General features: G+C 39.1%; 1 protein-coding gene across 3 annotated transcripts in view; it reads left to right on the top strand.

Annotated features, from left to right (window-relative positions):
- The window catches only part of MDM4 (MDM4 regulator of p53), a 30,740-nt gene extending 6,581 nt beyond the window's left edge, over positions 1-24,159 (top strand). Inside the window, exons 2-11 of one of the 3 annotated variants that reach the window (XM_070941537.1) lie at positions 198-302; positions 539-613; positions 4,766-4,899; positions 8,952-9,001; positions 12,367-12,434; positions 13,268-13,364; positions 14,385-14,542; positions 15,823-15,969; positions 16,712-16,792; positions 22,049-24,159. In XM_070941537.1, the coding sequence (XP_070797638.1) occupies positions 231-302; positions 539-613; positions 4,766-4,899; positions 8,952-9,001; positions 12,367-12,434; positions 13,268-13,364; positions 14,385-14,542; positions 15,823-15,969; positions 16,712-16,792; positions 22,049-22,603 (1,437 nt within the window). In that variant the 5' untranslated portion in view covers positions 198-230 and the 3' untranslated portion in view covers positions 22,604-24,159. Of the gene's footprint in view, positions 1-197; positions 303-538; positions 614-4,765; positions 4,900-8,951; positions 9,002-12,366; positions 12,435-13,267; positions 13,365-14,384; positions 14,543-15,822; positions 15,970-16,711; positions 16,793-22,048 lie in introns of those variants that run through there. The other 2 variants (XM_070941538.1, XM_070941540.1) reach the window with 2 other exon arrangements.
- Positions 24,160-24,503: the final 344 nt, after the last annotated feature.

Here is a 24,503-nt window from a genome sequence, read left to right on the forward strand (position 1 = left end):
TGTTCAAGTTCAATCTTAGCTATGGTAGTTCACAGTCTTTGGGTTGATAACTCCCCCCCCACCCCCGTCTCTCTCTCTCTGTCTTAACCCATCTATCTCACAAAGTGTGGCAAAATATTGGAGGAGGAAATTCTGTGTATATCAGCTGGTGGAGAAGGGAGTATAAATCTATTAAGTAAACCTGATTTCTATTTTAGGTTTCTAATACTGACAGCTACTATACTGCCAAAATGACATCTACCTCCACACAATTTCAACCATCTGAGAACTCCTGCAGATCATCACTTGAACCAATCAAACAGGTAATATAATTTCATTTTTCAATTTAATACTGTAATCTTGTAAAAGAGGGAAAAGTTAGCATTGCTGAGATTCTGTGAAATAGTTGTATTTGTTTTCCTCTGCTAGCTTGATACAGTAAAATATATCTGGAGTTTGTAAAGCTTTAAATTTGTAACCTGTGGGAAGTAGTTTTTTATATTGATTTTTCCAGCTTTATACAACATGTCTAAAAAAAATTCCATTTGGTGTATCGTAGGTACGACCAAAATTGCCACTGCTGAAAGTTCTGCATGCAGCAGGTGCTAAGGGTGAAACTTTTACGTTAAAAGAGGTGAGTTCCTATGCACACAATTCTACCCTGGAAAGTCAGGTTATCTAAATTTGAATTAAGAAAGAAATGCATCATAATTTACTTTTTAATGGCATCCAGTGCAGACCAAGTCTATATCCATATTCTTACTCCATGTGATGTGTGGCTGCAAAATTTGAATGCTGGCTATGCGACTAGAGTAGGGGTGTCAAACTTGCGTTGTCACATTGTCATCATGTGACATATCACGACTTTTCCCTTCGCTTAAAATAGAGCGTGGCTGGCGTGTGATGCATCTGGCCCTTGGGCCGGGAGTTTGACACTCTTGTTCTAGTAGTCCTGACAAGTGTTTAAAAAGAGAAAGAAGAAAATGTACAGGTAATCTTTGACTTATGAGTGTTTGTTTAACAATGATTTGAATTATCAGTGGCTTGGGAAAGGGTGCTTTACAGCCTATAAAACAGGTGTGTCATACTTATGACCCACTGGCTGGATGTGTCACGTGCTGGCCATGCCCACCCCCGGTTTAGCGAGGCAAAAAAAGTCGTGATATGTCACATGATGACAACGTGACGCCACGAGTTTGACATCCCTGCTGTAAAGCATTTCCAACCATTGGAAATGTTGCAGCCACCCTTCCCGCCCATCATAACATTATGATCTGGGTGCTTGGTAACTTGTTTGCACTTGCTAGGTGTAGGATGTTGGTGACCAATTGATGCTTGAATGTTTTTAAATTATGCTTTTTATTTCGTCTCTATTGGAAAAGTCATGTCAGCTAAACTGGAAACATTCTATAAAATCATTTCTTTTAAGTTTAAAATGCAAAGTGTGTACATATTAGAAAAAATGACACTGGCTGTGATTTATAGGGTTATTCTGTCAACCAGGAATTAAATGCTCTGGCTTTTCATTAGGAATGTGTCAGATATTCCCGCAGAGTTGTTTGACTTATTTTAAATACTTATGCATTTAAATAACTTATTTAGCTTCCAATATTTTTGCAAAAAACAAATCCAATGCTTCAAATGAATGAGTTTCCATGTTAAAATGTTAATTTGCCATAGCAGTCTACATTTAGCGCAGTGAGAACCTGTTCTCTATAATAGCTAGAAGCACTGCCAGCTTTCTTCATTTTGGTTTTTTCTTCTGATATTTTTTTTTTGCTGCTGCTGCTGTCATGAAAAGGATATTAAATTCTATGCATAATATACAGCTTGAAAAATGTGCTCCTCTTATAGGTTATGCATTAGACTTCAGCCTACCTTGTTATGTTTTATTATTTACTTTGCACTTAGAGACTATTAGTTTGATTCTCCATGATTTATATGATAGAAAACAAATTTAAAACATTTAAGTAAGCTTAAATACATAAAAGAAAAGTTTCTGAGAGTGAAATAAGAATAAAACAAAAATGTACCTAGAAGGTCTTTTGCTCAACTTTGGCTGGTGTACCAAGTTGCAAACCTTAGTTTGCACAAGAAAACATCCTCAGTACCACCCAGTTAAACTACAGCAATGCAGTTTACATAGAGATGACCCCAAAACAAGTAAAAATGCTTTCCAGATTACCATCTTTACCATCTTCCTGAACGTGCTCAGAGATGGTGCTGGAGTGATTTCTATAGCAAGAATTTCAGAAGATTGACATTGTGACTGTAGAGCACAGCCACATTTGTTTTCTGATATCCCAAATAGGGAATACAGGGTCATAAAAAGGATATTGTTTTTTTTTTTAGAGCACCAGGAGTAGTTTTTCTGTATATGATCTAATAGGTCAGGCTGATACAGGTTAAAGCAGGCATATCCCAATGGTGCTTTTCAAAAGGCAACTGGGTTTTCTTGATTTTTTTCTTTGAAAACATTTTGCCTCACATCCAAGAAACAAGTCCAGTTGCCTTTTGAAAAGCACCATTGGGACATCCATGACCTGGATAATTGAGAATCTGCAATTCTGCATAGATGTTAGAGCAGACAATTTAGTTAGAGTAGGTAACATGATGCCAAACTATAAAGGTCAAAACTATCAATTAGTACTTTAAATTGCATCAGGATGGTAATTAAATGAAAGCTACTGCAGAGCCCACAATATTGGTGGAATATGTTCCCAACAACATGAACTAGTTAGCACACAGCTGGTGCATCTTGGATTAATTGCAGGTTCTGAGTAGCTTTTACAGGCAGCTCCATGTAAATTGCATTGCCATAGTTTAACTGGGTCTTATTGAGGATGTCTTCTTCTGTAAACTAAGATTTGCAACTTGGTACACCAGCCAAAGTTGAGCAGAAGGCCTTCTAGGTACATCTTCATTTGCTGTATCAGCAGGACCTGTTTACAAGAGATAGAACCTGACCATCCAGAGATAAGATTGGTATAGATAAGATTGGAGAGCCTCAATGGACAAACAGTATCTTTGTTTGGGTTCAGCTTTAGGTAGGTCCCATTCAGATCCTGACAGCCTTCAGGCACCAGGATAAGAAGATAATGGCACCTTTAATATACTGATTACACTGTATCCCAAAGTAATAGTTAACTTTATCTAACATCCTCATACAGATGTTAAAAAGGAGAGACTGACCTCTGTATTGCATTGTAGGGACCATTAGGATGGCTTTCTTCCTTAACAGAATTACTGCAAAAAAGTGCTTCCAATCCTTATCCCCATAATTCAACCCAGTAAGATATTATGGTGGATAATGACAAAAGTCACTGAGAGATCTAAAAGGATTCTAAGAGGCACACTCCTCCTGCCACTCCTCCTATTAGTGGTCATTTATAAGAGTGACAAGTACTATCTTAATTCCATGCTTAGACCTAAATGCTGACTGAAAAGATTCCAGATAATCTGCTTCGTATTTATATTGGATTCACCAATACCCGAAAAGGGAAGATTGGAGACTGGGTGATAGTTATCTAACACTAACAGAACTGGAGATAATTTTAGGGATTTACCACAATCTATTTCTAAACTGCTGGCAGAATCCCCTCTGTTAAAGGAATATTGACAGTCTCCCAGATCCAGATCCAGATCGTTATGGTCCACACTATACTTGCAGGAGCCTGGATAGGCATAGGTCAAGCCCGAAGGCAGTAATGGATAACCTAGAGAGCACTCTATCCACTTTCTTGGAGTGTATTGGGCAGAAGGGCAATGCAGTCTTCTTCAAGATCTTTCCAGCTCACAAAACTCAGGGCAGAGATGCCCACTAGATTTTGGGGGGACATTTTAAGTCTCTTCTGGATACTGGTTGGATCCTTTAGGTGCCTGGGAAAGACCATGTGAATGCATCCAATTTTATGCAGACAAAAGTGGCAGTCTACATAATTTGTATTAGAGCATAATCTAATATAACAAAGGTCTGGTGGAAATTCTTTTGATTTTCAGATTACATTACTTTTTTTGAAATAAACATTCTAATGTATGGCTGCTTTCATGTGATAGGCCAGATTTTTATTTACATTTATTTATATATCCCATTTAGAAGCCTCCTTTCTTCCTCACAGAGTGGTCACTATTCAAATAAAATGCAAAAGCTAATAAAGCCATACATAAATATGAAGCAGTTAAAACTACGGTACAATTAAATAATAAGCATAATTAATAGTAAATAAGCCCAATGTTCCTTTGGAGGCTATAAACTTACTATATTTTTCCTGATTGTTTTACTTACCTGATCATAACTTTTGTTTTTCCTTTTTACATGTATTCTGTGATTTTCTTATTCTTTGGATTCATTTTAGTCCTTTATTGATTTTTTAAAAAAAAAATATTTCAGGACACTTTCTCTTGCTTAATGAATTATGGTAGAGATCCATAGCTGTCTTTATGGTGTTCCTTTGTTGTTTGTTTATATTGCATTGAAAAATGTGTGTGCTCTCTCTCTCGCTCTCTCTCTCTCTCTCTCTCTCTCTTCTCTCTCTCTCTCTCTCTCTCTCTCTCTCTCTCTCTCTCTCTCTCTCTCTCTCTCTCCCTCTCTCTCTCTCCCTCCCTCCCTCCCTCCCTCTCTCTCTCTCTCTCTCTCTCTCTCTCTCTCTCTCTCACACACACACACACACACACACACACACACACACACCAGGTTTGAAAATTACTGAAACAATGCAAAGTAACTCTACTAAGATGATTTTTGTATAAAACAGCATAACTGAAATTTTCATTATTATTTTTTTAGTGTATGATCTATCTTGGAGAGTACATTGCACAGAAACAGCTATATGACAGAGAACAGCAGCACATGGTACACTGTGGAAAAGACCAGCTGGGGGAGCTTTTGGGCTGTCAGAGTTTCTCTGTAAAAGAACCAAGGTAGGCAATCTCTGTCATACCTATGGAATACGATTCTGCAAATTTTATTATCTAAAACAAAGAGTTCTATTTTATTTTGAGTAGATACAGTGAATTTTGGCCCAATACTCCCTTTGGGAACACACATCTAACTGAATACTTTGTTGTAAGAATTGTGTTGTAATTGGTGGCACCTGACAAAATTATCAAATACATAAACAAACTTCAATGGCAAATATGAATTTAATAAATAAATATAAGAACAGAGTTACTAAAATCTGTTTTGTCAATGTTTCTTAATCCTCTTGTATAATACTTGGAAGAGATTATAGGCTAGATAGTGAAGAATACTGAAAAATTCTGATAATTGTCTAGATTTATGAAAAACTTTATAAACCTGCAACCCCTAGTGTGATGGAGCCAGTTTGTACTGGTTCATGAGAGCCCATTGCTAAATTTTCAGAAATGTTGCAAGTCACTTGCAAGTAGAATTGAGCCTTGATGTCTAGCTTACAAATCAGCTGTTCTGTGCTATTACAAGTAGTCCTTGACTTATGACCACAATGGAGCCCAACATTTCTGCTGTTAAGTAAAACATTTGTTGAGTAAGTTTTGCTCCACTTTTTGACTTTCTTGCCACCGTTGTTAAGTGAATCGCTAAAATTGTTAAGTTAGTCACACAGTCGTTAAGTGAATCTGGCTTTCCCATTGACTTGGGGTCCACAAAGTGCTCACATGACCCTGGGACACTACTACCGTTATAAATACAAATCGGTTCTCAAGCATCGGAATTTTGATCACGTGACCATCGGGATGCTACAACAATCATAAGTGTGAAAAACGGTCATAAGTCCCTTTTTCAATTCTGTTGTAACTTTGAACGGTCACTAAATGAACTGACGTAAGTTGAGGACTACCTGTACACAGGGCATTGGTGGCAATGAAGCTGGTGGAACCAGTTCTTAAACGTTTATTAGTACACCACTGCCTGCAACCAATTTGGTTTATTAACTTCATCCTGATGAATAGCATTAATATTTTTGGTGAACTTAGTTACTGTAATACTGTGCTTACTCTATTTGTTCTTATTTGCATAATTAGTTACATTCCTTTATTATCTTTTTTTCCAAGAGAATAAATGAAGAAGAAAATTCATGCTTGAATTTCTAGCCATATCTCCTATGGTCTGGGTATATATTATATATGAATGCTGAATATTCCAGACTCTTTTTTTTCTTTGGCTGATCAGTATATTTGACTATAGCAGAATGGAAGCAAATGAGCATGGTACTATTCATGTGCAGTGCTAACATGCAGATATTGCTCTTGTTTAATCAATTACTCTCTGCTCCCACGCTGATGCATACTTAAGGCAATGCTGTTGCCATGGGACTTAATTGCACAAGTATAATATTGCATACTTAAGTCCTGTGAATTTAGTCCTAACTGCAGTAAGAGAGGTTTGGGATGGAACTACACAGAAGCAAAAATTTCACAGATTGAATATTCCTATATCCACATGCAGCAGAATGAGTAATAGTATGTAAATTAATAAATGGAATATTTTATTTCAGTCTATAGATGCCACTATTATTTTTGAATGTTCTTTCCTGTTAAAAATTATTCAGATAGTAAACTTAGAAATTTGGTCTTATCCTCTAACTTCTGTTTTGATTTTGTATTTTCATGGAGGTTTTCTAAACAATTTCATAACTTAGCCTGAAACTCTGAGGTTTACTGTAATTATACCTGTGCATAGAATTGGCTTATTCTTAGCAAGCCTTGGTGCTGCAGTAGTTAGAATGCAGTATTGCAGGCTAACTCTGCCCACAGCCTGGAGTTCGATCCCGATAAGGTTCAAAGTAGACACAGCCTTTCATCCTTCCGAAGTTGATAAAATGAAGATCAGATTGTTGGGGGCAATATGCTGACGTTATAAACCACTCAGAGAGTGCCGTAAAGCACCATGGGGCGGTATATAAGTCTAAGTGCTATTACTGTTCTGTGGATGGAAATTTTATCAAGCCTCCCAGCTTCATATCTGATACTCATCATTCTGTCAAATGGTTTAACCAAACAGTCCATTTCTGAAGACTAGAAGTTTTTTTTTTCCTTTAAAAAGTATGCAGGTACAGGTATATTTGGCATGCTTAATTTTATATGCATACAGTAAATCCGTCTCTTGACAGAATGAGAATTCATTGTGTTAATTGTGAGTGTATGATAAATTCTCCTGCAGAGTGTTTGTACCAGCAATGGCTAATGGCTATAAGGATTTAATGGCAGGTTGAGAACCGTCATGAGAGAATTGATAACGGTTCTGAGAAAAAAGTTTAAACATTTTTTTTAAAATTGAATTGACTTGAAATTAGGCCATATTTATTTCTATTCTTTCTCTAAATGCATCTGATGTAGATTACTTTTCCTTCTTATAAATCATATGCTGTATCATGATTTTGGAGAGCTCATTAGTACTCCATCTTGCATAATATTTGAATTAAAAAGAAGTATTCTTTATGCATGGGTGCGGAGGCTGTGTGGTTAAGACACAGCTTGTTGACCGGAAGGTTGTCAGTTTGAGACCCAAGTTCCTGTTTCTGCCCCAGCTCCTGCCAACCTAGTGGTTTGAAAGCAGGCAAATGCAAGTAGATAAAGAAGTACCATTTCAGCAGGAAAGAAAGAGTATTATGTGTGCCTCAGCAGCTGGCCACGTGACCTCGGAAGCATATTTGTACAATGCTGACTAGGAAAGGCAGTGTCAACGTCCGAGACGGCACACCGTTCAAAGTGGCCACAACGCACTGTTTCGGAGTTGCCACACACGCATAGGGGGAGCGGGATGCATGAGGCCACAGATGGGTGTCGGGTGATGGGACTCGTACTGGGAGAGGAGCCAGGAAAGCAAGCCAGCTGCGGTCAGTTCAGAAGCCATCCAGGTCTGCAGAGTCCTTGCTGGAGCTAGCCAGAGAGCAACCGGGCTAGAGGAGCGCTTGCTGGAGCGGGCCAAAAAAGTACTTGCTGGAGTCAGCCAAGGAGCAACCGGGCTGCAGCAAGAGTTCTTGTTGGAGCCAGCCAGGAGCAACCAGGAACAGGAGGGTGGACCGTGCTGAGTCTATATAGCCAGCTGGCTAGCAGAAGCCAGTAATGCTGGCTAAAAACCTTTTTACTCTATTGTTCACCACATGCCAAGCTGAGACTCCAGTAAAGAGACCAGGGGTGGGGTCTAAATTTTTTTACTACCAGTTCTGTGGATGTGGCTTATTTTGTGGGCGTGGTTTGATGGTAAGTGTCAATTCTTTAGGATTTAGCAGAGGTACTGGTCTACCAGGCTTTTAACTGCTTGCAGAGCCATATTGGTCTACCCATTTGTTCTTGGAGCACACGAGTCTACCCATTTGTTTTTGGAGTGTTCCGGTCTACCTATTTGTTTTTGGAGCGCACTAGTCTACCACCACACTGTCTTTTACCACTGATCAGCTGTAGGGCGGCCCTTTGAAGCGCCGCGGCAAGAGTTTAAACAGTTTTTGCCACTCTGCTACCACCGAGAGTATCGGGAACCGCTTTCAGGCAGCTTGGCCTCAATTGCCAATCTACTCCCACCGAGCGGTTTACAAGGAACGGATCGGTTCTAGTCGATCAGTTGGGAGGCTTCTTGGCTTCTCAATTTAAAGCTAAGGTGTCTTTTTTTCCCCCCCTCTTCTTTGTCAAGTGAGCCCTGATTTTTTCCTTCTAGCCGATCAGCTGGGACTCGGGAGGCAGCGAATAGATTGGCGGCGGGGCCAGGCAGAGGTGGTATTTGCCAGTTCTCCGAACTACTCAAAATTTCCACTACCGGTTCTCAAGAACTGAAGAGAACCGGTAGCAACCTACCACTAAAAGAGACCCATTCAACTCACAGTGTGGCCCCTTCCTTTGCTGGCTTGGTTTGGAACCATGACAGGGAGATGAGCATCGCTCCCTAGAGTCAGACCTGACTGGACAGGGGAAACCTTTATCTTTTTTAAAAATTATTCTTTATATAATTATGTCCTTTATTCAATTATGTTCGCTCATTATTCATTATTTTTCTACAGCCTTGTTTATGATATGCTGAGAAGGAATGTGACTCTTACCAGTACTACAGGTAGGTTTCTTCAAATTCATTCTTTTTGTAAAATTAATCTTGGTAAGTAAAAACGTGTTAGTGTTTGTGTGAGATGAATTGCTCTTGAGGATGGGAGTATTGGGATTCTGCAGCCCTGTGCTAACAAAAAAAAAAAAAACTGGTAATATGTTGACATATATTGAAATAAATCTAGAACCAGGATCACCATCATGGTATCAATGGTTATAAGTATGCCGATAGACATATCCTGTGCTGATCTCCAGGCTTTCTACCTGTATGGCTTTGTCTTTGCCCAAATCCTTTTGAGATGCAGAAAATGGTTTTTTTGTGAACATGCATAACATTTTCCTGGTCACGTTTTTCCCGCTTTTATTATTTTTAAGCTGTTCTATTTTTAAACTGGTAACTTTGTATTTTCTACACTGGTATGAGAATTTTTTTTAATGTGCATTTTTGCATATAAATGTACTGTTGGCTTTTTTTAGGCATATTCCAGACCTGCCATTGTGGGAAATGGAGCATTCTGGAGAAGTACAGAATGTTTCTATTTCTTCTTTGAACTACATCAATATGGTCATTCTGAGGGTACTGTGAAAGTTATACTGAAGTTAATAGTTTCAGTCACTAACAGTTGCTGGCATTTCAGACAAAATCAGTGCTGGACTTTGACCAGAGGAGCACAAGCTTTCAGAAAAGAATCAGACCACAGATAGTCCTAGACTTAACAACTGGTTGAGGTTCCGATGGTTGTGCTCCCCGCACCCCCTGCGTCCCATTCACATGACCACACTTCGGGCATTTGGCAAACAGGCCGCATTTATGGCCATTTGCAGTGACCCACAGTCATGGTTTGGCCATAAACTACCATTTATTTTTAGTTTACAATAAAACCAGCCCGTACCGTGGGTTCACTTAATGACTACAGCATTTGCTTAACAACCTCTGCAAAAACAGGTAGTAAAACAGGGTTGATCACATGACTGACCTACTTTACAACCATCACAAGTTATGTCATGGGAAGGCTCAATTGCGACAGTAACTCGAGGACTACCTGTACACCTGGAACAACTAAAAGAAATACAGAATGTATGCACAGATCTTGATTTCAGTATATTTCGACACCTTTCTTTAGTTAGCATTGGTTAATTTACCAGTAGCCTGATTTGAATAGATAATCTCTGTTAACATCTCCATTAGATGTACAATTAATCCAGTGTTGTGAACCAGTATGGGGTTTCAAACAGGAATTCAGGTAGTCCTCACTTACTAAACACAATTGGGACTGGCAACTCTGTCAGTAAATGTGGCAGTTGCTAAGCAAAAAATCATGTCATGAGGCTGGATGTCACTTCTACTTCTGTGGTTAAGACAATCACTATGGTTATTAAGCAAGACATCATAGGGCTCCGAATTGTGATTTCACATTTGCATTTTCAAATTGATTCTGTTTGTTGGAAACTGATTATGAACCTCGCAAATGGTGGCTGTCCAACATTGTGACCACCAAACATGCAAGGATTGGTCGCAAACCTGTGTTTTTCTCAACTATTGTAACTTTGAACAGTCACTAAACAAGGCAGTTGGTAAGTGAGGACTACCTGTATTGCTGACCTTGCTCTGTAGAAATCAGTATAATATTAAGGATAGTGGGTTTCGTGTTTTATTTGTTGCGATGATTTGATTGGCTGCCTGGCTACGTGATTTAACACAATTTTAAAAGCTAAAAAGGAAATAAACTTTATTTTGACATGATAAAAGATTGGCATATAAAATTCAAAACTGAACTGCATAGCAAAATAAAGTGCAGCGTTGTATCTGAAGATGCTTTCCTAAAGCAATCAGGACAATTATGCATCGACTTTTTTAATTAGGAAGCATATATGAGCAATCAGTCAATAGTTTTGCTTTGTGCATGATAAAACTGCTCTTAGTGCAAGCTTTATATAAATGGTACTATTTATGTTGCCCTTCACAGTCACTTCAAAGAACATGCCACATGCTCTCCAATCTGATATAAAAAGAAGTGACTATTGTAATTACAGTAGCTCTTTATTCTCCAGTTAAGAGTCATCCTAATTTCTTGCTGAAGTACCTCTATCTGTCTAGAACTGAGTTCTTGTGTGTAGTTTCAATGTATTTTGCAGAAGATTCTTTCTTTTAGTGTGATCCTTCTTTGTTTTTGATTTGATCCCAGTTTTGTTTTGAGAATCATTTTGAGATGAATACATTCACAAAGTTAAAACAAGGTGTGTACACCTTTATTCCCCTTCTAGGCAGTAGAGCAGAGCCTATTTTTTATGTTTCAGGAGGGGGTTGCTGGCAGTGGATGACATTAAATTGAGTGAGGCTACCTCCCTCCTCTTTTTGCCCCAGTTGTTATAAGGGGGAAGAGGCAAATAATTCTCACCAGAAACTTGAATTGGTTGTTTTTACAGAGTTTCCGAATTTAGTCTGAAGGTTGCATTATGCCTGCTGCTGAATGGTTAGTGAATGTTAGTAAACTATAGTTTACTATATGTAATATATATACTATATAGTAAATATAGTAAATAGTAAACTATTTAAAAACTTCTGACTTCTCTTTTAATCTTTGTCATTTTCCATGGCATACACATATGCGATTTCAGAGTTGAATTGGCATCTAGCTAGATCTTTGTTTTGGTGAGAAAGACCATCACAGAACGCATAATCATATTGAGAGGCAAATAGACATGACGTTAGCAACATAGTTTATTATTGCGTCTTTAAAAAAAAACATAGCTAGAATATCTATGGAGAATCATCCAGGTTGTGGTTGAGAAACAAAACATTTTCAACGGAAAAAAATTAGAAAGTCCCATTGCCTTTTGAAAAAGCACTTTTAGAATAAGCTGTACCAGGGTTATACCAAGAGCAAAAAAGGTATTTATTATTTGCCTTCACTTCAGTATCCAGCTAGTCATATCTAATGTATCTACATATTGATAAGGAAGATACATTGTAACGGCACTAATGGGCACTTCCTAATATTGCAAATAGCAAGGATGGTAGAGTTAGTTTGTCATTGGGTTAGAAGTGCACTCACCATGTTCTGACCCAGATCTAGCTATGCACTGGCTTTTCTTTAAAAAATGGCAATAGGACAAATATGTCTACTATGGTTGTTATTCTAGTTATTCTAGAGGGTGGTAGCTAATTAGGATTTAGGAGATATAAAGTTGGACCTATCAGCTCCATTCTCCATGTTTGAGTGAGCTAAAAAGTTGAACGCTGGGTGAGAAATTTCGAACCATTTCAAACCCATACACGAAGAACTTGGTATGCTTGCTTGACAAGGGCTCCCTCTGTATTGTGAGAATGGTTATTACCAGGGAAGGTGTTTTCTTTCTTTACCTGCTGTCTAGATGCTGCACAGACACTTGCTTTCGCAAAGGATCAGAGTGAGGATAATCCAAGTCAAGATCGGCTGAAGGTAAACCCATTGCTGGGTGGTTTCTTTTGTCGTACAGAGTGTCCCTTCTCTGTACCTGTGCGAAGTGGATTGCTAGAACTTCTGATTTATTTACTGGTGAGTCTTTGCCTTCCTCAGAAGTTCTTGGGTCTCCACAGAGCAAGGACAGAGTTCTCATTCTCTGTTCTCTACCTACAGAGTTCCATTCTCTGAACATGTTCCCTGGGATGTAGCATTTCTTTTCCTTAGTCATACCAGCTTTCACTGGGTGGGAGTGTTTTTTTTAATTTATCAGGGACTGATATAGATATTATTACTTCATGAAAACTCACAATACCTGAAAACCTTAGGAGAATCAAGATGGTTTCTCATACTGTTGTTGAATCAGTATTGTCCACCTCAAGAGAAAGCTACCTAATTTGATACAGAGATAACAAGCTTGATAGCATTCCTTTGCAGCTTTTTGGAAACATGTATCCTAATGTAGCTGTATTGTAATGTGTTCTGTGCATGTTTGTGTGCATGTGTATACACACGTGCACACTCAACAGGTTCAGGGATAGGCAGCCTGGCATCTTCCAAAAGTTTTGGGCTACAAGTCCCATGAGAGTTGTAGTGAAAGACTTATGAAACTATCAGGTTGCATATCTGTGTCTATTTGATCTTTAGCAAATGTCTTGATCAGTTAATAAATGCAATTTTTGTTAAGTCTTATTTCTACTGTAACTCTTATGGTATTTGAATTGTATGTGACTGTTGCTCTTAAGCTGGTGACTAAGAAAGGAAGTGTTACATCCCTGTGCTTCTGTCATATATCTTAGCTAATAGTTATTTTTCATTTTTTCTTTAAGCAGAATAACACAGAGAGCAGTTTCAGCACTGAACAGGAAGACCATGAAGGTGATCTAGCTTCCTTAACAGCCTTAAAGCATACATGCAAAGAGAAAAAAGGTAAATCTGACCTGTCAATTAGACATGATTAGATTGCTTTGACTATTGGGCATATTATTTATCTAACGGGTCTTGCAGAATATGTACATACTGATGCTGTGCTGTTTTTGTTGAACCTGTGAGTCCTATGTATTTTCCTTTTTTTTTTTTTTTTGCTATTTTTTTTTACTATTATTTCTTCTTGATACAGTTAGATATTCCAAAGTATTTTTAAGAAAACATTTTATTTCTCTCTCATGTGAATATACAAATTAGGTAATATTCAAGTAGTCAATTTAATTTGTGAAAGTTGCACATATAAATAAAATGTTGAAGGGGAATGCTGTTTTCAAAGCTATTCCATGTAGCTTTTAGAATAGTCTCACATTGCTATAAAGATAGTGATAGCTTCTTAAGATATTACAAATTTATTGTTGATTTCTTAGAAAAACTCTTGTTTGATTTCTCAGGTTAGATTTAAACTCTTATCATTAAATATTACACAATATGTGAACAGAAGTGAACACAAAGAGCTTTTTGCTTATGTGTGTTGGAGGAAATAGAAATATCTACATTAACCATTTGCTTAATGATGGTTCTAAGTTATAGTGGCCTCAGAAAAAGTGGGTTTTGACCTGTCCTTACAATTACACCATCACATCAACTCTTGATCAAGTGACCACAATTCAGATATTTGAGAATAGACTTACATTTATGACAGGTTGCAGCATCCTGTGGTCATGTGACCACCATTTGCAACTTCCCCAGGCAGTTTTTGACAAGAAATGTCAATTGGGGAAGCTGGATTAGTTTAGTGGTAAAAATACTCATGAAATTGAATCCAGTCATGTGATGACTTGCATTACAACCACACTGACTTAAGACAAAAATTCTTTTTTGAAGAATTGAGGACTACTTGAATTCACACAGATGAATATACATGGATATAATGTTAGAGTAAGTTGTATCCGAGTGATCGGGTTTGCCAGTTGATTTCCCAAGCATTGTTATTTTAAATTAAATGTCTTTTCACTTTTGCAGATGGAGAACTAATAGATAACCTTTCAAAGGAGCAAACTACATTGGATTTGTTGGTAGAAGAATGGGATGTAGCTGGCCTTCCATGGTGGTTTTTAGGGAATCTAAGAAACAATTACAAGTCCAGAAGCAATGATTCAACAGATATACATACAAATAAGGTAAACATGAGCAAATAGTATAATGTGTATACATTAACCTGTATATCTTAGCGTGATTTCATTATTTTATTAAAAATTGAAATGATTCTTATTCTCAAAGTAGTCTTTGACATTTTTGGTTGCTATGTTGAGGCTGAAAAATAACACGCTTAATGATCATAGACACTGACCTTAAACTAAACAAGTACCAGCATATTAGATAACCTCAGGGAACAACTGAAATAAACCATGACCACAGAACACAGCCAGGCTGAGAGAGAATGATTGGCCCAAGGTCATCCAGCTGACATTCATGGCTAAGATGGGACTGGAACTTACCATCTCCAGCTTTCTAACCTGTAGATGAGAGTTCCCCAACTTTTCCGGTTTTGCAGACTGGAGGTGGGTGGGGTGAGAGGCGATGGTTCTGTGTGAGTGGTGGGCAAGTGTGTGCATGCAGCTCCATTTGCGTGAGCAGTGGGCATGGGTGCCTGCCGCTCACGCAGAATGGAGTGCATGTGCACACACTTGTGCAAGGAGGGATGCATGCATACACACTTGCCTGCTGCTTCAGGTGAACCGGTTTTTAACAGCTCACGGCTCGATAGTGGCCCGGAGTTTGGGGACTCCTGCTGTAGATCACATTAATATTAGTTGATATAATTAATAATGTATATTAATTAGTATATCACAAAAGGATGACATAGAGATAAAAGTAAAAACTGTTTTCTGTTATAGAGTGTCATATAATTGGTGACTTTTAAGGAAATAAGAAAGACTTCCAGAAAGTGGAGTTGTGGAAGTAATGCAGGATAATGGGGAGAAAAGGGGGGATTTTGAAAGCCATCAATATTAAATTAAAGAGATTTCATACCTGATCTGACTGCTCTTGGACTTTACTATATCACGTAAATTTTGGGAAGAATGATGGAAGACCAATTCTTTTTTCTCATTACAATAATGAGACTGCCTTTTCCTTTGAAAAATGAAGCTATTTAAAGCATCCAGGCCCTAGAATACTTGATGCATATGTACGTGTTTCTATTTAATTATCTCCTTCCTGAGGTTATTGTATAATTTATATTATAACTTTTGTTTAATTGGATATTAAATAAAATTTCTCAGCCCACATTGCTGAAGCAGAAAGAATGCAGTGTTAATGAAAATTGCAAGTTATTTTTTACCTAGCTGCCTGTGGCTATAAAGGGAAGCTTTGTGAGATCATAGTTTATAGTTACCTTTATAAAGTAAAATAAATAAGTCTAAAAATCTTCAAAGTGTATTTCTTCATTCTTCTTTAGGATGTGGATACTGCTGTTGTTTCAGATACTACAGATGACTTGTGGTTCCTCAATGAAGTCACTTCAGATAACTTCAATGTCACAGTCCCATCAAAAATAGTTGATTGTGAACAAGTTAATGAAGAAAGAAAAGAAGATAATAAAGTAGTAAGTCCCAATAATTGGAAGATATTTGTTAAGTGAATATAACTTACGTAAATATAACTTTGTTTACTTATTTATTTAATCCCACCTTTATTATTTTTACAAATAATTCAATGCAGCAAACATATTCCACACAGCTTCCTTCTCCTACTTTCCCCACAACAACAACCCTGTGAGGTGAGGTGAGCTGAGAGTGAGTGACCAGCCCAAGATCACCCAGCTAACTTTCATGGCTAAGGCAGGACTAGAATTCATGGTCTCTGGCTTTCTAGCCTGGTGCCTTAACCACCAGACCCGTGATGGCGAACCTATGGCATGTGTGCCCGAAGTGGCATGTGGAGCGATGTCGCCTGGCACGTGTGGCATTGCCCATTTCTCTTTCGGGTTTCTGGCACGCATGCGTGCATGACAATCAGCTGGCCTTTTTGCATGCAGCAGTGTCAGAAACTAGAAGAGCTGGTCTTCCATTTTCCTGTGTGAGCATGCATACCAGCCAGCTGATCGTTGCGTGAACATGCGCACCAGAAACCCAGAAGAGTAGCTGGCTGAAACAGGAAGTTCGGTAGCTGAAACCAGAAGTTCATTTTCGGGCGCGCGCATGCGCCCTGGGCAGCTCCAATTTTCATAAGGAAATTGATGTAGATTTTGATCTAAAGCATTGACCACTGTAATGTTTTTGCACTTACTGTGCTAACATGGCAGTTTGTTCCTTTTCTAATCTATATATTATATTTATTCATTAAAGATGAGTGAAACAGCATCTTCTGATGATCTTGAAGATTCTCAGTTCTTAAGTGATGACACAGATACTGATGTTCCCTCTGAGGTATGTTTTCTAGATTCAGTGTACTTGATTTGATTATAATGTTTATGGTTAAAAGCTTAATATAATTTGTTAAAACAGCTTTTTCAGTATTAAGAGGTAGAACCCAACAGTTCTCATTACTATTGTTTTTTATTGGACAATCTGAAGTAATGGAAAGTCACTATCTTGTTTAATTGACCCAAAGAAATTCAGAGTAACTTGTTTCGTCATTTTATGCTTCTTTTAATTTTTCAACTTTCTGTATCATTCTCCTATTTCATTGATCACTGGGTCTGATATCCAGGTAGTCTTCAGTTTATGACAATTCGTTTAATGGCTGTTTGAAGTTACCATGGTGCTGAAAAAAATGTCTTAGGAACAGTTTTTGCACTTACAACTACAACATAAGTGGTCGTACGATTAAAATTCAGGCACTTCAGTATGTATTTACAAAACTCCAGTATCCTGGGGTCATGTGATCGCTATTTGCAACCTTCCTAAAGGTCTTCCAAGTAAATCAATGGGGGAAGCTGGATTCACTTAACCGCAATGATGCACTTATCGACTGTGGCAAAAAGGCCATTAAAATCAGCTTAACCGCTTAGTTAATGTTAATGTTAGTGTTAATGTTAATTTTATTTATATACCGCCCTTCTCCCGAAGGACTCGGGGCGGTGTACAGCCAATTTAAAAACATAAATATACAGACCATCATTAAAAAGTAATTAAAATAATTAAACAGTTTCGGCCAAAATTTAAAACCCCAAATTAAAACTCCAATTTAAAAACCACTTAAATAGACAGCCCCGCCTGTCAGAACAGTAGGGTCTTGAGGGCACAGCGAAAAGCCCGGAGGTCAGAGATTGTACGTATTTCCGGGGGCAGTTCGTTCCAAAGGGCAGGAGCTCCCACTGAGAAGGCTTTCCTCCTGGGTGTCACCAGCTGGCATAATTTGGCCGATGGCACCCTGAGGAGTCCCTCTCTGGGAGCGAACTGGTCGGTGGGAGGCTATTGATGGCAGAAGGCGGTCCCGTAAATACCCTGGTCCTGTGCCATGGAGCGCTTTAAAGGTGGTAACCAACACCTTGAATTCCACCCGGAAGACCACTGGGAGCCAGTGCAGCTCGTGCAGGAGGGGTGTTACATGGGCACAACAAGTTGCGCCCATAACCACCCGCACGGCCACATTCTGGACCAGTTGGAGCCTCCGAGTGCTCTTCAAGGGGAGCCCCATGTAGAGAACATTACAGTAGTCCAGCCGGGAGGTGACAAGGGCATGAGTGACTGTGCGTAGGGCGTCCCGGTCTAGAAAGGGATGCAACTGGCGGATCAGGCGAACCTGATAAAAAGCCCCCCTGGCCACGGCCGTCATGTGCTCTTCTAAAGACAGTCGTGCATCCAGGATTGCGAGCCCTCTCTGTGGGGGGCAAAGATTCACCCCCAATAGTCAGCGATGGTACCAGCTGACTATACCGAGACGCCGGAAGCCACAGCCACTCGGTCTTGGAAGGGTTGAGTCTGAGCCTGTTTCTCCCCATCCAGACGTGCACGGCCTCCCGGCAGCGGGACATCACATCAAGGGCATCATTGGGGTGGTCTGGGGTGGAGATGTACAACTGAGTGTCATCAGCGTACTGGTGGACTCTCACCCCAAAACCACGGATGATCTCACCCAGCAGCTTCACATAAATGTTGAACAGAAGGGGCGAGAAGACCGACCCCTGCGGCACCCCCCCAAGCAAGGCGCCTCGAGGTCGACCTCTGCCCCCTGCCAACACAAACTGCGAACGGTCGGAGAGGAAGGAGGAGAACCACCGTAACACGGTGCCTCCTATTCCTAACCCCCTCAACCGCTGCAGCATGATACCATGGTCAATGGTATCAAAAGCCGCTGAGAGATCTAATAGGACCAGGACAGAGGAGCAACCCCTGTCCCGAGCCCTCCAGTGATGGAAGTTCTGGGCACATATATGGTTATAAGTCGAGGACTACCCGTACCTAGCTTTTTGAGCTCATGCTTCTGAGACTACAGGATCAGTTTTCAACAAGTAGCTGAAATGTTGGAGTAAACGAACAAATTGTTTTAGAATTTAGAAAGTTTTTTTTTTTTAATAGTCACTTTATGTTAACACTTTCTGTACTTGTGTAAAGATGGAACTGAAATGTTCTGGAGCGAGACAAATTGGTGGAAATGCTTCCTATTTTGCTCATTGTGCATCCCCATAGCAGCACTTCTTAATTCTGCTTATCTCCTGCTTACTATAGCTTTAACACTGATCTGAATACCTGTATACCTTGCTTTAGAACAGGGCTGTCAAACTCGCAGCCCGCGGGCCAGATGCGTCATGCACTGGTCATGCCCACATCTGGTTTAGCGAAGTGGGAAAAAGTCTTGATACGTCATGTGACGCTTCCGTGATGCCGCAAGTTTGACACCCCTGCTTTAGAAGAAAAGATAATGCAGATGAAAAAACTTAATATCCCTGCTGTTCCAGCCCCCCACCCAAATTATCTTTTTGCTGGCATATTAGAAATAAATTAGGTGAATGGAAGGAGGGGCTGGAGAAAGGGCTGGGATGTAAGGATGAGAAAGCAGAAACATTTACCTTTATATTTCTCCCCATGGTCTGATTAGCAAAGGGCCTGGAAGGCATGTCTGTTAAGTAGATCTGTATGAGGCTTGAAAACCAAAATCTTGTAGAGTGCTCATCAGTGACTCCTCATCAGGGAACTAAAGTATTAAGTAAGGTTCACAGGCTTTGTTTCTGGTCCCAGTAGTTTTCAACATTTTGATGAAGGGATTGAATAAATAGATGGAAGGCAGGCAGGAACATGACATAAAGCTGGTTAGGCTATCTCAGGCCTGCACCACATATGGCCCCAAGAGTGCATGCAGCAGCCTGCCAAACAGCTTTGTGCAGCCTGTCATTTTTTTAAAAAAATAGCTGATCCATGGATTCAAAAAAAATAGCTGATCCAGTGGTACCAACTATGGCTGTCACCAGGAAGTTCTGCAGGCTTTCACAGCCACATCCACTCTGAAAGACCTACTGCTGACTGCCTCTGGCAAGCCTCATGGACACCGCCAATTCCTTTGCTGCCGCCCTGGGGTTTGCTACTGAAAGCTGATTGGCATAGCAGCAATTCCTTGTGGGCTATAATGTTTCAGATATTAATCTGGTCTTTTCTCTCTAGAAATTGTGCAGGATGGTCTAGCTAATACCGCGTTTCCCTGAAAATAAGACCCTGTCTTATATTTTTTTGAATCCTAAAATAAGCACTTGGCCTTATTGCCATGTGCTCAAAAGCCCAATTGGGCTTATTATCACGGGATGTCTTATTTTGGAGGAAACAGGGTATTCTAAAAGATATAAACACAATTCAAAATTAGCTTGATTGGCTGTTTTCCTAATGAAAATAACATAATTAAATTCAACATTATACAATGGATATGAAATTACTATCATAATTCCAGTGAAACTAGTTTTTTGCTATTATACCTTGAATGTTTCTCTGCCTATATTTCAAAACCTACACTTGATTCTGTGACAGATGGGTTTATTTAGGAGCCCTGGTGGTGCAGTGGTTAGAATGTAGTACTGAAAGCTAACTCTGCCCACAGCCTGGAGTTTGATCCTGACAGGCTCAAGATTGACTCAGCCTTACATTGTTCCGAGTTCAATAAAATGAGGACCCAGATTTTGGGCAATATGCTGACATTGTAAACCACTCAAGAGAGTGCTGTAAAGCACTGTGGAGCAGTATATAAGTCTAATGCCTATTGCTATTACTGTTATTTATTTATACATTCATTTAGCTTAGAGGTTGCCCCATTCTTACTCTAGTGGCTAGTAAGTAAAAAGTAAGAATCATACTACAGAAGAAAATAACCCATCCAACAAGGGGCTCAGCCATCATCATACCCTGGGAGAATAGCCCGACCTGAACATTAAGGTGGAAGTCATCCAGTTCTTGGAGTGTGTGTACGTATGGTGGTGGTGGTGGTGGGGGGGTGCCAGGTACTGAGACAGATGATACACTTCTTGGGTCCTGCTAGTTGATACTGCTTAATTGATGGGATCGGAAGTGCTCCTATTCTCACTTGATGGAAAGAAATAGCAGGAAACAAGCCCTATGCAGTGTGTTAAAGGCAGCAAAGGTGCATTGGCACAGTAGATGTACTTCTACAAGTCAGCTGTGTAACACACTGTTAAAAAGGAAAATGCAACTTTAAGTTGCATCAATAGAAGCATTGTTGTTAAATAATGGCTAGTAATTACAAGAAAATACAGATTTCTGTCCAATACAGATTTCCACTGGAATCTGTATTGGACAGATCCCATCTGAATACTGGATCTTATTCTGGGCACTATACTTTAAATATTTTTCAGAAAAAACAGATATATGTGCATTTAAAGAAAAGGTGAGAATGATTGAGGACTGAAAACATATTAGGAAACTCTGAGAATTAAATTTAATGATGAAAAAAGATAACTGACAGCAGAACTTTTGAAGTATCTGAAGGCAGAAGATGCAAGTGAATATCAAAAGTCTACCATCCAAGAGTGTAGGATGTAGAACAGTGATCTCATTTTACAGAAGAAAAGATTCTGGTTGAATATTAGGAAAAACATCTTAATAGTAAGTGCAGTTCAGTAGTGGAGCAAATAGCTAATCAACATTCTGTGGTCAAGCAGAGCGTGAAGAGCCCTCTGTGTGGAGATGCTTAAAAATGAATTCCTGCATTAAACAGGGTTCGATTAGCTCACCCAAGTAGCTGTTTCAACTTGGGGATTGTGTTATCTATATTGCAGATCAAACTTGGTTTGTTGACTATATTTTGCAGTATGCATCATCTTGACAAACGTGCCATTGGTCAGATAAATTATAGTTTGAAACTCAAAAGCCATCACTCTTGTATGTAGAGTAAGCAAGTAAGCCACCATGAATTGTGTAGTTTCAACAAATTTGATACAATTACGGAGGCTGAGAAATTAATTAAATATCTCTTGAATTTAGAATGTGATATTAAAAAAAATTGTATAGTAAAATGAAATCCTAGAATAGAAATGAAAGTGAGATTCATGGGAAAAGGGCTTCTTAATCAGAGATTTTGACTTCAGTGTTTTTAATAAACAAATTAGAATATTGACTGATTTTAATTGAGGGACTAAATGGGCCACTATTGAAAGCATGAGTTCTTTTTCTTACAGAAGGAGAAAAATTATATATGAATTCATAAATCTCTAATTGGTTTGACTGCTTCTTTTCATTCAGCAGGACAGCTGGCAGTGTATCAAATGCAAGAAGTTCAATTCTCCCATTAAACGGTATTGCTTCCGCTGCTGGGCCTTAAGAAAAGACTGGTTCTCTGATTGTCCCAAGCTAATACAATCACTGTCTACATCCAATATTGCTTCAATGCACGGTGAAGAAGACCTGAAAGGCATAGATGTCCCAGATTGCCGAAGGACAATATCTGCTCCAATTGTACGGCCTAAAGACTTGTGCAGTTCAGTGGTCAAGCCCAACCTGTCCTCTAAAAGCTCTATGGATTCTTTGGATCTAGCCCTGGGATGTAAAGACAAAGAAACTTCTCTGCGGTTTGTTAAGTGCACAGAAAAAGAAGTGCAGCCTCTTGAAAATAGCAAAGAATTACTGAAGCCTTGTCTTGTGTGCCTGAAGAGGCCGCGGAATGGGAATATTGTCCACGGAAGGACAGCTCACTTGGTAGCCTGTTTCACATGTGCAAAACGATTGAAGAAAGGACGATCAGTTTGCCCAGTCTGTAAAAAACAGATTCAGATGGTGATTAAGACATTCATAACATAGCTGCGTGATTTGTTTGGATGCTATAGACATTTGATATTCAGCTATTATAAGACAATTCTGCATGCTATGAGTGTGCTGTTGAAGGAAAGTAAATAATATATTCTATTCTGAATTTGCAAAAAGAAGAATTTATTTCTCACCATTAAATATAACACAAAAACATTATATCTACTATGAATCTACCGTATTTCTCAGCCATTTCAATTTTGGAAGACAGCCGGAATAAATTGGAATTTTAAAAGTTACGTTTATTATCACAATCAAATCTTGTTCATGCTTAGACCATGTGTTAACTGTAAGTTAAGTAATACGTGTGTAATGCCAGATGCCAACTGTAAAATCCACAAGTCTTATTGCTGAATGTTGCCAATATGTTTTTTATTGCTGAATGTTGCCAATATGTTTTCTTCTTATCATTTCTAAAGCACATAATTAGTATTTCTTTGGATTTTTTTGCACTGTCCTTGTAAGTAAACAAGAAATTTGTGGATATGTGAAAAAACTATATAGGTGACAGGTTTGCATCCTATTATAAATTATAGATATATATCAGTTCAAGCCCTTATTTGAACATTGCTCTTTACAAAATCTCTGTTCAGATTTGTCCACATAACTTCTGATGTTCCTATAATATTAACTTCAGTAGAAGAACATTCTACATTAAAACTGTGAAAGTTGACGCTCACTGAAACAACTTTGTATATAGTGGCAGTGGACTGTAAGTTTGAAACTAGCACAGTATTTCTCCATAGAGAAATGCATTTTTTCCTCTGTATGCTCACACGGAAACTTTAAAAAGTTGTGCAATTTATTCTTTCTGACTACCTTAAGACAAATGTATATTAAGTTGCTTTTTGCTGCTTCCGTGTTCCAAGCCCTTTTTTGTTGGAAGACAGTGATACCGGTGACTTTGATCTTGGGAAGTAAACATTTTTTCCATTAACTCTTAACTTTCCATTCACTCTTACTATATGCCTTTGCTACATATTTTGTTAAGGTGCTCAACTGATGCATTTGGTAGAATAGGATATGATCTCATAGACCAGGGATGGCTAACCTTTTTGCCATCATGTGCCAAAAGTAGGGGGGAATATGGGGGGGGGGTCGTGCACATGCGTGCCCACACCCATAATTCAATGCCCTCCATGCCCCACACCCATGCATGCGTGCATGACCTCCCTGCTCCCTCCACTTTTGACACACAACAGCAAAAAGGTTACCGGTGGGCCCAGTAGGCCCATTTTTCACCCTCCCCAGGTTCCAGAGGCTTCCTTGGAGCCTGGGGAAGGCGAAAACGTCCCCCCCCCAAGAGACTAGAAATGGCCCATTTCCCACTTCAGGTGGGCCCAGAAGGCCTGAAAATCAGTGGCCAGCTCACACATGTGTGCTGGAGCTGAGCTAGGCCAACGCTCGCGTGCTTACAGATATGGCTCCACGTGCCACCTATGGCATGCATGCCATAGGTTCGTCATCACGGTCATAGGCCCATCTTTGAAATAAAGTTGTCATTTAAGAAATGTCCTTACTGTATGCACAATAAAATATCTAAAAATTTACTGGAGCTGCTTCTTATTTCATAATAGTCAAAGTTCTTTTAAAACAGGTTGACAACTTGCATGTTAAACCTTTTAAAATAATTGGGAGCATTCCTTCAATGCCAGATGATAAGTGTAGGACATTATATCCAGAAGAGATGTAATAAAAAAAAATCAGTTCTCCTTTCCTATATTGTTTCTACATCCTTATTTAACATCTTGGATTTTACTGGCAGAGTTCATAAAATGACATAGGGAAGCATGTGTAAACAATACGTGCTATGGGGAGAAAATTCAATGATATTTTCAGAACTGTGTGAATTCTTTCTATGTTGAACAGCTGCTATTTAAGAAGATTATAGGCT

The sequence above is a fragment of the Pituophis catenifer genome, unplaced genomic scaffold (assembly GCF_029215685.1).
Source record: "Pituophis catenifer annectens isolate HBS135680 unplaced genomic scaffold, rPitCat1.0.hap2 SCAF_3, whole genome shotgun sequence".
Taxonomy (NCBI): Eukaryota; Metazoa; Chordata; class Lepidosauria; order Squamata; family Colubridae; genus Pituophis; species Pituophis catenifer.